General features: G+C 51.5%; 1 protein-coding gene across 2 annotated transcripts in view; it reads left to right on the forward strand.

Moving 5' to 3' along the window:
* The window catches only part of LOC112221539 (plexin-A1-like), a 340,982-nt gene that overhangs the window by 294,946 nt on the left and 33,156 nt on the right, over positions 1 to 12,880 (forward strand). For both annotated transcript variants that reach the window (XM_042303888.1, XM_042303889.1), the window contains exons 13-16: positions 3,224 to 3,375; positions 3,815 to 3,935; positions 4,056 to 4,192; positions 12,558 to 12,725. In XM_042303888.1, coding sequence (XP_042159822.1) covers positions 3,224 to 3,375; positions 3,815 to 3,935; positions 4,056 to 4,192; positions 12,558 to 12,725 — 578 coding nt within the window. The remainder of the gene's footprint in view (positions 1 to 3,223; positions 3,376 to 3,814; positions 3,936 to 4,055; positions 4,193 to 12,557; positions 12,726 to 12,880) is intronic.

Below are 12,880 nucleotides of genomic sequence, written 5' to 3' on the forward strand. Positions count from 1 at the left end.
TTCTCTCTTTCTTTCTTTCTCTTTGTTTCTCTCTCTTTCTCTCTTTCTCTTTGTTTCTCTCTCTTTGTTTGTCTCTCTTTGTTTCTTTCTCTCTCTTTTTTCGTTTCTCTCTTTTCTTTTCTCTCTTTTCTTCTTTCTCTTACTTTCTCTCTCTATCTGTCTCTTTCTCTCTTCTCTCTTTCTCTTTGTTTCTCTTCTTTCTCTCTTTCTCTTTGTTTCTCTCTCTTTGTTTCTCTCTCTCTTTCTCTTCTCTCTCTTTCCTCTCTTTCTCTCTCTCTCTTTTCTCTCTCTTTCTCTCTTTCTTTTCTCTCTCTTTCTCTCTTTCTTTCTTTCTCTTTGTTTCTCTCTCTTTCTCTCTTTCTCTTTGTTTTCTCTCTTTGTTTGTCTCTCTTTGTTTCTTCTCTTTGCTCTCTCTTTTTCTCGTTTCTCTCTTTTGCTTTCTTTCTTTCTCTCTTTCTCTCTCTTCTTTCTCTCTCTCTTCTCTTTCTCTCTCTCTCTCTTTCTCTTTCTCTCTCTTTCTCTCTTTCTCTTTGTTTCTCTTCTTTGTTTCTCTCTCTTTCCTCTCTTTCCTCTCTTTCTCTCTTTCTTTCTCTTTCTTTTCTCTCTCTTTCTCTTTTTTTCTCTCTCTTTCTCTCTCTTTCTTTTCTTCTCTTTCTTTTCTCTCTCTTTCTTTTCTTCTCTTTCTCTCTCTCTTTTTCTCCGTTTCTCTCTTTTTCTTTCTCTCTCTTTCTCTCTCTTTCTTTCTTTCTCTTTGTTTCTCTCTCTTTCTCTCTTTCTCTTTGTTTCTCTCTCTTTGTTTCTCTCTCTTTGTTTCTCTCTCTTTCGCTCTCTTTTTCTCTGTTTCTCTCTTTTTCTTTCTCTCTCTTTCTCTCTCTTTCTCTCTCTCTTACTTTCTCTCACTCTATCTGTCTCTTTCTCTCTCTCTTTCTCGTTGTTTCTCTCTCTTTCTCTTTATTTCTCTCTCTTTCTTTCTCTCTCTTTGTTTCTCACTCTTTCTCTCTCTTTCTTTCTCTCACTCTGTCTCTCTTTCGCTCTCTCTTTCTCTCTTTCTCTATCTCTCTTTCTCTCTTTCTCTCTCTTTCTTTCTCTCTCTTTCTGTCTCTCTTACTTTCTCTCACTCTATCTCTGTATCTTCCTCTCTATCTCTCTGTTTCTCTCTCTTTCTTTCTCTCTCTTTCTGTCTCTCTTACTTTCTCTCACTCTATCTCTGTATCTTCCTCTCTATCTCTCTGTTTCTCTCTCTTTCTTTCTCTTTCTTTTCTCTCTCTTTCGCTCTCTTTTTCTCCGTTTCTCTCTTTTTCTTTCTCTCACTCTATCTGTCTCTTTCTCTCTCTCTCTTTCTCTTTGTTTCTCTCTCTTTCTCTTTGTTTCTCTCTCTTTGTTTCTCTCTCTGTTTCTCTCTCTTTGTTTCTCTCTCTTTGTTTCTCTCTCTTTGTTTCTCTCTCTTTGTTTCTCTCTCTTTCTCTTTGTTTCTCTCTCTTTGTTTCTCTCTCTTTGTTTCTCTCTCTTTGTTTCTCTCTCTTTGTTTCTCTCTCTTTGTTTCTCTCTCTTTGTTTCTCTCTCTTTGTTTCTCTCTCTTTGTTTCTCTCTCTTTGTTTCTCTCTCTTTCTCTCTCTTTCTTTCTCTCTCTTTCTTTCTCTCTCTTTCTTTCTCTCTCTTTGTTTCTCTCTCTTTGTTTCTCTCTCTTTGTTTCTCTCTCTTTCTCTTTGTTTCTCTCTCTTTGTTTCTCTCTCTTTGTTTCTCTCTCTTTCTCTCTCTCTTATTCTCCGTTTCTCTCTTTCTTTCTCTTTCTCTCTCTTTCTCTACTCTCTTACTTTCTCTCACTCTGTCTCTCTTTCGCTCTCTCTTTCTCTCTTTCTCTCTCTCTTTCTCTTTGTTTCTCTCTTTTCTCTCTCTCTCTTTCTGTCTCTGTCTCTTTCTCTCTTTTGCGCTCGCTCTCTCCTCATTCTGTCAGGGAGTGTGTCTGTGTGCGGGGGGGTCATGTGAAGTAACCCCTCTGAAACCAATTAAAGCACACTACTTCACTGTTTTAACTCTCATTGGCAGAGTTCAGTGTTCAGAGGCTAGTGTTTTCCTCGTGCCAGGTCCTAGGGGTTCCTGGGAGTAGGACAGTCAGACTCTAGAAAGGCTATATAACACAGAGGCCTCGGATGGTCTCAGACAATAGGTGTGTGTCTCACAACCTACTGAAGGTGCTACGCCATTCATTTTGTTTTGGTTGTTATTGTGGCTACAAGAGTCGCCCCTCAGCCTCACAACAACCCCCTCTCTCCCCCATTGTCAGGGTAGGTTCATACCGTGTTTGTCTGCTGTACTGTTTCTATAGGCCCTGCTGTCCTTCCTTAAACAGAGTCCACTGCCTGCTGACATCCATCCTTCACCAGCTTCTCCTGGAACACATTAACAACCCCGTTTATAGCCTGCCTCATGTTGGCCATGTCGCCCTGGTTCCCAGTCCAACCACAGCAGTGTCACGCTGCTTCACACAGGCCTTTAGCTACCATGTCATCATGTGGTAGAGGGATAGCTCTGGAGCTGGGTGAGGTTAGTCTGCTGTGAGTGCCTGGCCTCGGGGGTTGCTCCTGTGGCCACTACAGAACCCAGGCATGGCCAGCCAATGAAACGTCACCATGCCTCGGGACATGCCAGGGTGCCGTTTCCCCGACATGCTCTGCCCAGCCAACCATGTGGTGGAACAGGCAGCCAGTGAGATTACCCATAATTACCTTGTGATGGTTGTTAGAGGCCGCCTCCCGGATGCTGCCGCCTCACATCAGTCACCATGTTTGTTTTGTCATGCCACACCTGTCCTCGTTACGGGGAGTAATTTGGCTAAATAAATCACATTATGGCGCTGCTGTGTGGCACGTTGCTACAAAGCATTGACGAGGGAGCCGGCGTAATATGTTTCAGTTAGGTGGACAAGAGGCCTTTCGCTGTGCGCCGCACAAGGTTTTTCTGTTTTTCAAAGCGGAGAGGTGATTTTTCTTCATTAAAACATGGCTGGCTGGATTATGGTGTTTGGGTGAACAAGAGAGAAAGGGAGAAAACCTTACTGTTGTTACACATCCCCTGCTGACCATTCACAGACTTCTCTCTTCTCTCTCAGTCCCCTTTGGTCTGCGCTGCCTACACTGACAATACAGGGGATTGGCCTCACCTTGTCTCTCAGTGGCTTCTAACCAGACAGTCATTGATCGTCCCCTCCCTCCCTGTGTTGCAGCTGTTTCCGGAGACGGGGCCGAGACAGGGGGGCACTAGGCTGACCATCACGGGGGAGAACCTGGGCCTACAGTTCAGGGACATCCTGACAGGAGTGCGTCTGGGCAAGGTGCCCTGTATCCCCATTGAGGAGGAGTACATAAGCGCTGAGAGGTGAGGAGGCTCAGCTGCCTGGCTCTCACCACTTTCATATTGCCATCGCCCCTCCCTCTACACCTGTGCTCTGTGTTCATCCTCCTCTCCTCAGTGTATATCTCCTGTCCTCCTTCTTGTTGACGTTGTCTTTCTCCATCTCTCTTCACCTGTCCTTTGGCTCTCTTTCTCTCAGTGTCTATTGTTTCCTCTCCCCATCTTGAGTATCTTCCTTCCTCTCCTGTGATATTCGCCTCCCTGCTCTACTCTCTTCATATAGATCAAACAATATATCCAAACGTCGGGTTGATGGCGAATCACTACGCAGATATCAGACACCTTTACAGTCAGTTACAGCTGACCTCACGGGGGAATGCTCATGTGAATCCCTAACTCCCCTCTCCCTCCCGCCATCTCTCTCTCGCTGAACCTTCCCTACCCTCGCCTCTTCCACGTACAGAATTGTGTGTTTGCTAAATGATGCCACGGGCTACCGGGTGCAGGAGGCCAACGTGGAGGTGTGTGTGAGGGACTGCCTGACGGACTACAGGGCCCTCTCACCCCGGGCATTCACCTTTGTGGTAAGTCGTAGCCAGATGACACACTAGATGGATCCTTACATTAGACTGAGTATTGATGATTTAGTTTTTTGCTAATCTGAATGTATAAACATATGTGTTATGGTTTACCTCCATCTCCAGACACCTTTCTTCACTCGAGTGCTGCCTGCTCAGGGTCCTCTCTCTGGGGGCACCAGGGTCACCATTGAGGGCAACCACCTCAACGCCGGCAGCTCTGTGTTTGTCAACATTGGACGCCACCCCTGCCACTTCAAAAAGTGAGTGTCTGTCACTGTCTGTCTCTCTGTCTGTCCACCTGTCTCTACTTAGCTCTCTGGACCAAGTATTACCACAGTGGGTCCACCATGCACAGTGCTGTACATTTACTGTCTATCTAAGGAATAGTGAGGGAGTCAGACAGCCATCGGCTGCTCTGCATTGCAGCTGAGAGGGAGGTAGAGCCCAGCCAGGGAGTGTGAGTGCCAGGTTCCTGACAGAGGGAGTGAGAGGAGATAAAGGGGGAGTGAGGGGAGATACAGGGAGTGTGAGTGCCAGGTTCCTGACAGAGGGAGTGAGGGGAGATACAGGGAGTGTGAGTGTCAGGTTCCTGACAGAGGGAGTGAGGGGAGATACAGGGAGTGTGAGTGCCAGGTTCCTGACAGAGGGAGTGAGGAGAGATACAGGGAGTGTGAGTGCCAGGTTCCTGACAGAGGGAGTGAGAGAAGATAAAGGGGGAGTGAGGGGAGATACAGGGAGTGTGAGTGCCAGGTTCCTGACAGAGGGAGTGAGGGGAGATACAGGGAGTGTGAGTGCCAGGTTCCTGACAGAGGGAGTGAGGGGAGATACAGGGAGTGTGAGTGCCAGGTTCCTGACAGAGGGAATGAGGGGAGATACAGGGAGTGTGAGTGCCAGGTTCCTGACAGGGGAGTGAGGAGAGATACAGGGAGTGTGAGTGCCAGGTTCCTGACAGGGGGAGTGAGGGGAGATACAGGGAGTGTGAGTACCAGGTTCCTGACAGAGGGAGTGAGGGGAGATACAGGGAGTGTGAGTGCCAGGTTCCTGACAGGGGAGTGAGGAGAGATACAGGGAGTGTGAGTGCCAGGTTCCTTACAGGGGGAGTGAGGAGAGATACAGGGGGAGTGAGGAGAGATACAGGGGGAGTGAGGAGAGATACAGGGGGAGTGAGGAGAGATACAGGGGGAGTGAGGGGAGATACAGGGGGAGTGAGGGGAGATACAGGGGGAGTGAGGAGAGATACAGGGGGAGTGAGGAGAGATACAGGGGGAGTGAGGGGAGATACAGGGGAGTGAGGGGAGATACAGGGGGAGTGAGGGGAGATACAGGGGAGTGAGGAGAGATACAGGGGGAGTGAGGAGAGATACAGGGGGAGTGAGGGGAGATACAGGGGAGTGAGGGGAGATACAGGGGGCGTGAGGGGAGATACAGGGGGAGTGAGGAGAGATACAGGGGGAGTGAGGAGAGATACAGGGGGAGTGAGGGGAGATACAGGGGGAGTGAGGAGAGATACAGGGGGAGTGAGGAGAGATACAGGGGGAGTGAGGGGAGATACAGGGGGAGTGAGGAGAGATACAGGGGGAGTGAGGAGAGATACAGGGAGTGTGAGTGCCAGGTTCCTGACAGAGGGAGTGAGGAGAGATACAGGGAGTGTGAGTGCCAGGTTCCTGACAGAGGGAGTGAGGGGAGATACAGGGAGTGTGAGTGCCAGGTTCCTGACAGAGGGAGTGAGAGGAGATACAGGGGAGTGAGGGGAGATACAGGGAGTGTGAGTGCCAGGTTCCTGACAGAGGGAGTGAGGGGAGATACAGGGAGTGTGAGTGCCAGGTTCCTGACAGGGGGAGTGAGGGGAGATACAGGGAGTGTGAGTGCCAGGTTCCTGACAGAGGGAGTGAGGGGAGATACAGGGAGTGTGAGTGCCAGGTTCCTGACAGGGGGAGTGAGGAGAGATACAGGGAGTGTGAGTGCCAGGTTCCTGACAGGGGAGTGAGGGGAGATACAGGGAGTGTGAGTACCAGGTTCCTGACAGAGGGAGTGAGGGGAGATACAGGGAGTATGAGTACCAGGTTCCTGACAGAGGGAGTGAGGGGAGATACAGGGAGTGTGAGTGCCAGGTTCCTGACAGGGGAGTGAGGAGAGATACAGGGAGTGTGAGTGCCAGGTTCCTTACAGGGGGAGTGAGGAGAGATACAGGGGGAGTGAGGAGAGATACAGGGGGAGTGAGGAGAGATACAGTGGGAGTGAGGAGAGATACAGGGGGAGTGAGGAGAGATACAGGGGGAGTGAGGGGTGATACAGGGGGAGTGAGGAGAGATACAGGGGGAGTGAGGAGAGATACAGGGGGGGAGGAGGAGAGATACAGGGGGAGTGAGGAGAGATACAGGGGGAGTGAGGAGAGATACAGGGGGAGTGAGGAGAGATACAGGGGGAGTGAGGGGAGATACAGGGGGAGTGAGGGGAGATGTGAGGGGAGATACAGGGGAGTGAGGGGAGATACAGGGGGAGTGAGGGGAGATACAGGGGGAGTGAGGGGAGATACAGGGGGAGTGAGGAGAGATACAGGGGGAGTGAGGGGAGATACAGGGGAGTGAGGAGAGATACAGGGGGAGTGAGGAGAGATACAGGGAGTGTGAGTGCCAGGTTCCTGACAGAGGGAGTGAGGGGAGATACAGGGAGTGTGAGTGCCAGGTTCCTGACAGAGGGAGTGAGGGGAGATACAGGGAGTGTGAGTGCCAGGTTCCTGACAGAGGGAGTGAGGGGAGATACAGGGAGTGTGAGTGCCGGGTTCCTGACAGGGGGAGTGAGGGGAGATACAGGGAGTGTGAGTGCCAGGTTCCTGACAGGGGGAGTGAGGGGAGATACAGGGAGTGTGAGTACCAGGTTCCTGACAGAGGGAGTGAGGGGAGATACAGGGAGTGTGAGTGCCAGGTTCCTGACAGGGGGAGTGAGGAGAGATACAGGGAGTGTGAGTGCCAGGTTCCTTACAGGGGGAGTGAGGAGAGATACAGGGGAGTGAGGAGAGATACAGGGGAGTGAGGAGAGATACAGGGGAGTGAGGAGAGATACAGGGGAGTGAGGAGAGATACAGGGGGAGTGAGGAGAGATACAGGGGGAGTGAGGGGAGATACAGGGGGAGTGAGGAGAGATACAGGGGGAGTGAGGGGAGATACAGGGGGAGTGAGGGGAGATACAGGGGGAGTGAGGAGAGATACAGGGGGAGTGAGGGGAGATACAGGGGGAGTGAGGAGAGATACAGGGGGAGTGAGGAGAGATACAGGGAGTGTGAGTGCCAGGTTCCTGACAGAGGGAGTGAGGGGAGATACAGGGAGTGTGAGTGCCAGGTTCCTGACAGAGGGAGTGAGAGGAGATACAGGGGGAGTGAGGGGAGATACAGGGAGTGTGAGTGCCAGGTTCCTGACAGAGGGAGTGAGGGGAGATACAGGGAGTGTGAGTGCCAGGTTCCTGACAGAGGGAGTGAGGGGAGATACAGGGAGTGTGAGTGCCAGGTTCCTGACAGGGGGAGTGAGGAGAGATACAGGGAGTGTGAGTGCCAGGTTCCTGACAGGGGGAGTGAGGGGAGATACAGGGAGTGTGAGTACCAGGTTCCTGACAGAGGGAGTGAGGGGAGATACAGGGAGTGTGAGTGCCAGGTTCCTGACAGGGGGAGTGAGGAGAGATACAGGGAGTGTGAGTGCCAGGTTCCTTACAGGGGGAGTGAGGAGAGATACAGGGGAGTGAGGAGAGATACAGGGGAGTGAGGGGAGATACAGGGGAGTGAGGAGAGATACAGGGGGAGTGAGGAGAGATACAGGGGGAGTGAGGAGAGATACAGGGGGAGTGAGGGGAGATACAGGGGGAGTGAGGAGAGATACAGGGGGAGTGAGGAGAGATACAGGGGTAGTGAGGGGAGATACAGGGGGAGTGAGGGGAGATACAGGGGGTGTGAGGAGAGATACAGGGGGAGTGAGGGGAGATACATGGGGAGTGAGGGGAGATACATGGGGAGTGAGGGGAGATACAGGGGGAGTGAGGGGAGATACAGGGGGAGACAGTGGGTCCACCATGCACAGTGCTGTACATTTACTGTCTATCTAAGGAATAGTGAGGGAGTCAGACAGCCATCGGCTGCTCTGCATTGCAGCTGAGAGGGAGGTAGAGCCCAGCCAGGGAGTGTGAGTGCCAGGTTCCTGACAGAGGGAGTGAGGGGAGATACAGGGAGTGTGAGTGCCAGGTTCCTGACAGAGGGAGTGAGGGGAGATACAGGGAGTGTGAGTGCCAGGTTCCTGACAGGGGGAGTGAGGAGAGATACAGGGAGTGTGAGTGCCAGGTTCCTGACAGGGGGAGTGAGGGGAGATACAGGGAGTGTGAGTACCAGGTTCCTGACAGAGGGAGTGAGGGGAGATACAGGGAGTGTGAGTGCCAGGTTCCTGACAGGGGAGTGAGGAGAGATACAGGGAGTGTGAGTACCAGGTTCCTTACAGGGGGAGTGAGGAGAGATACAGGGGGAGTGAGGAGAGATACAGGGGGAGTGAGGAGAGATACAGGGGAGTGAGGGGAGATACAGGGGGAGTGAGGAGAGATACAGGGGGAGTGAGGGGAGATACAGGGGGAGTGAGGGGAGATACAGGGGGAGTGAGGAGAGATACAGGGGGAGTGAGGGGAGATACAGGGGAGTGAGGGGAGATACAGGGGGAGTGAGGGGAGATACAGGGGGAGTGAGGAGAGATACAGGGGGAGTGAGGGGAGATACAGGGGGAGTGAGGGGAGATACAGGGGAGACAGTGGGTCCACCATGCACAGTGCTGTACATTTACTGTCTATCTAAGGAATAGTGAGGGAGTCAGACAGCCATCGGCTGCTCTGCATTGCAGCTGAGAGGGAGGTAGAGCCCAGCCAGGGAGTGTGAGTGCCAGGTTCCTGACAGAGGGAGTGAGGGGAGATACAGGTGTAGTGAGGGGAGATACAGGGAGTGTGAGTGCCAGGTTCCTGACAGAGGGAGTGAGGGGAGATACAGGGAGTGTGAGTGCCAGGTTCCTGACAGAGGGAGTGAGGGGAGATACAGGGAGTGTGAGTGCCAGGTTCCTGACAGGGGGAGTGAGGAGAGATACAGGGAGTGTGAGTGCCAGGTTCCTGACAGGGGGAGTGAGGGGAGATACAGGAGTGTGAGTACCAGGTTCCTGACAGAGGGAGTGAGGGGAGATACAGGGAGTGTGAGTGCCAGGTTCCTGACAGGGGGAGTGAGGAGAGATACAGGGAGTGTGAGAGCCAGGTTCCTTACAGGGGAGTGAGGAGAGATACCAGGGGAGTGAGGAGAGATACAGGGGGAGTGAGGAGAGATACAGGGGGAGTGAGGGGAGATACAGGGGGAGTGAGGGGAGATACAGGGGAGTGAGGAGAGATACAGGGGGAGTGAGGGGAGATACAGGGGGAGTGAGGGGAGATACAGGGGGAGTGAGGGGAGATACAGGGGAGTGAGGGGAGATACAGGGGAGTGAGGAGAGATACAGGGGGAGTGAGGGGAGATACAGGGGGAGTGAGGAGAGATACAGGGGGAGTGAGGGGAGATACATGGGGAGTGAGGAGAGATACAGGGGGAGTGAGGGGAGATACAGGGGAGTGAGGGGAGATACAGGGGGAGTGAGGAGAGATACAGGGGGAGTGAGGGGAGATACAGGGGGAGTGAGGAGAGGGGAGATACAGGGGGAGTGAGGAGAGGGGAGATACCGGGGGAGTGAGGAGAGATACAGGGGAGGGAGGAGAGATACAGGGGGAGTGAGGGGAGGTGAGATACAGGGGGAGGGAGGAGAGATACAGGGGGAGGGAGGGGAGAAAGCTCTGCCATTCTCTGACTAATGCAGACACTTCTACCTGGACCAGAGCCAGGACTTTATCAATGAAATACCCCCATCTCCCGCTGATTCACCCTCCCTCCATTGACTGGAAGTGTTTGAGATGCAGTGTGTGGTTGTGGTGTGCTTGTGTCCGTGCTGTCGGTGTTGTTTTTCTATGTCATACTGTGTCTGTGCATGTAATCTTTCTGATGTTCATATATGTCACAGTGCTACAGTAGGTCTCTGTCCTCAGCCAAGCTGTTTCCACTGTTATCCTGGATAGAAACACATCTATTTCTATTTATTTCCTTTCAAAGATAATCCAGCAGATTATCTTTTTTTCTGCAGTGCTACCTTCTCTCTCTCTCCTTCTCTCTCTCTCCTCTCTCTCATTCTCTCTCGTCCTCTTTGTGTCTGTCTCCTCTCTCTCGTCCTCTTTGTGTCTGTCTCCTTCTCTCTCTCGTCCTCTTTGTGTCTGTCTCCTTCTCTCTCTCGTCCTCTTTGTGTCTGTCTCCTTCTCTCTCGTCCTCTTTGTGTCTGTCTCCTTCTCTCTCGTCCTCTTTGTGTCTGTCTCCTTCTCTCTCTCGTCGTCTTTGTGTCTCTCTTCTCTCTCTCGTCGTCTTTGTGGCTGTCTCCTTCTCTCTCTCGTCCTCTTTGTGGCTGTCTCCTTCTCTCTCTCGTCCTCTTTGTGTCTGTCTCCTTCTCTCTCTCGTCCTCTTTGTGTCTGTCTCCTTCTCTCTCTCGTCCTCTTTGTGTCTGTCTCCTTCTCTCTCTCGTCCTCTTTGTGTCTCTCTTCTCTCTCTCGTCGTCTTTGTGGCTGTCTCCTTCTCTCTCTCGTCCTCTTTGTGTCTGTCTCCTTCTCTCTCGTCCTCTTTGTGTCTGTCTCCTTCTCTCTCGTCCTCTTTGTCTCTCTCCTCTCTCTCGTCCTCTTTGTGTCTGTCTCCTTCTCTCTCTCGTCCTCTTTGTGTCTGTCTCCTTCTCTCTCTCGTCCTCTTTGTGTCTGTCTCCTTCTCTCTCTCGTCCTCTTTGTGTCTGTCTCCTTCTCTCTCTCGTCGTCTTTGTGTCTCTCTTCTCTCTCTCGTCGTCTTTGTGGCTGTCTCCTCTCTCTCTCGTCCACTTTGTGTCTGTCTCCTTCTCTCGCTCATCCTCTTTGTGTCTGTCTCCTTCTCTCTCTCGTCCTCTTTGTGTCCTACTCCTTCTCTCTCTCATCCTCTTTGTGTCTGTCTCCTTCTCTCTCTCGTCCTCTTTGTGTCTGTCTCCTTCTCTCTCTCGTCCTCTTTGTGTCTGTCTCCTTCTCTCTCTCGTCCTCTTTGTGTCTGTCTCCTTCTCTCTCTCGTCCTCTTTGTGTCTGTCTCCTTCTCTCTCTCGTCGTCTTTGTGTCTCTCTTCTCTCTCTCGTCGTCTTTGTGGCTGTCTCCTTCTCTCTCTCGTCCTCTTTGTGTCTGTCTCCTTCTCTCTCTCGTCCTCTTTGTGTCTGTCTCCTTCTCTCTCTCGTCCTCTTTGTGTCTGTCTCCTTCTCTCTCTCGTCCTCTTTGTGTCTGTCTCCTTCTCTCTCTCGTCCTCTTTGTGTCTCTCTTCTCTCTCTCGTCGTCTTTGTGGCTGTCTCCTCTCTCTCTCGTCCACTTTGTGTCTGTCTCCTTCTCTCTCTCGTCCACTTTGTGTCTGTCTCCTTCTCTCTCTCGTCCTCTTTGTGTCTGTCTCCTTCTCTCTCTCGTCCTCTTTGTGTCCTACTCCTTCTCTCTCTCGTCCTCTTTGTGTCTGTCTCCTTCTCTCTCTCGTCCTCTTTGTGTCTGTCTCCTTCTCTCTCTCGTCCTCTTTGTGTCCTACTCCTCTCTCTCGTCCTCTTTGTGTCTGTCTCCTTCTCTCTCTCGTCCTCTTTGTGTCTGTCTCCTTCTCTCTCTCATCCTCTTTGTGTCTGTCTCCTTCTCTCTCGTCCTCTTTGTGTCTGTCTCCTTCTCTCTCGTCCTCTTTGTGTCTCTCTCCTCTCTCTCGTCCTCTTTGTCCTACTCCTTCTCTCTCTCGTCCTCTTTGTGTCCTACTCCTTCTCTCTCTCGTCCTCTTTGTGTCTGTCTCCTTCTCTCTCTCGTCCTCTTTGTGTCTGTCTCCTTCTCTCTCTCGTCCTCTTTGTGTCTGTCTCCTTCTCTCTCTCGTCCTCTTTGTGTCTGTCTCCTTCTCTCTCTCGTCCTCTTTGTGTCTGTCTCCTTCTCTCTCTCGTCCTCTTTGTGTCTGTCTCCTTCTCTCTCTCGTCCTCTTTGTGTCTGTCTCCTTCTCTCTCTCGTCCTCTTTGTGTCTGTCTCCTTCTCTCTCTCGTCCTCTTTGTGTCTTTCTCGTTTTGTTGTTTGTCACTAACACCTTGTCAAAATATATGCAATCTTGGGAGGGTTTGTGGAGCGTGCGTTGTGAAGCGGGTTCCCATGGAAACGAGGCGAGGGGAATCAGAGGAGACATTGCAGGCACGTCTCCAATCAGGACCTGGGAATCACACCAGAATCACTCCTCTCCTCTCTTCCTAGAAAGACTGCGGCACTTTCCCAGAAATTCAAGCATCATCCAACAACGCTACAGATTAGATATCGTAGTTACTGTGTAATAATTGACTAGACACACCAAACATTGGTAGACACGGCTTTTAACAATGAAGCGCTCATTCATGTACACATTGACATAAGGTATGACCATTTCTTTAGAGACAGGTGCTGAAACCTAGACCATTGGTTTCTGTCATACTGAGGAAACTCGTGATATCTCTTTGTAACCGTTGTCATCCTTGAACCATGTTTCTCCCCTTCTCTCTGCAGGAGGAATGCCCGGGAGATAGTATGTGTGACCCCAGCGGGGCTGACCCCTGGCAGCACACCAGTCATGGTGGACATCGACTCTGCAGAGCTGAGGAACCCAGAGGTCAAATATAACTACACCGATGACCCCACCGTCCTGAGGATTGAACCCGACTGGAGCATCGCTAGGTAGGGAGAGGATTTTGTTATTTTTCATTGCTATCACCTGGTTCTCTGGTCCAGCTGTGCAGTACTGGAGCTACAGTGGCACCTCTTTAAAAGAATTAGAGAGGAAAACACAGAACCTTGTGGAAAGTCCACTTTGACCCAGAATGCTCTGCTTC

The sequence above is a fragment of the Oncorhynchus tshawytscha genome, linkage group LG22 (genome assembly GCF_018296145.1).
Source record: "Oncorhynchus tshawytscha isolate Ot180627B linkage group LG22, Otsh_v2.0, whole genome shotgun sequence".
In the NCBI taxonomy this organism is placed as follows: Eukaryota; Metazoa; Chordata; class Actinopteri; order Salmoniformes; family Salmonidae; genus Oncorhynchus; species Oncorhynchus tshawytscha.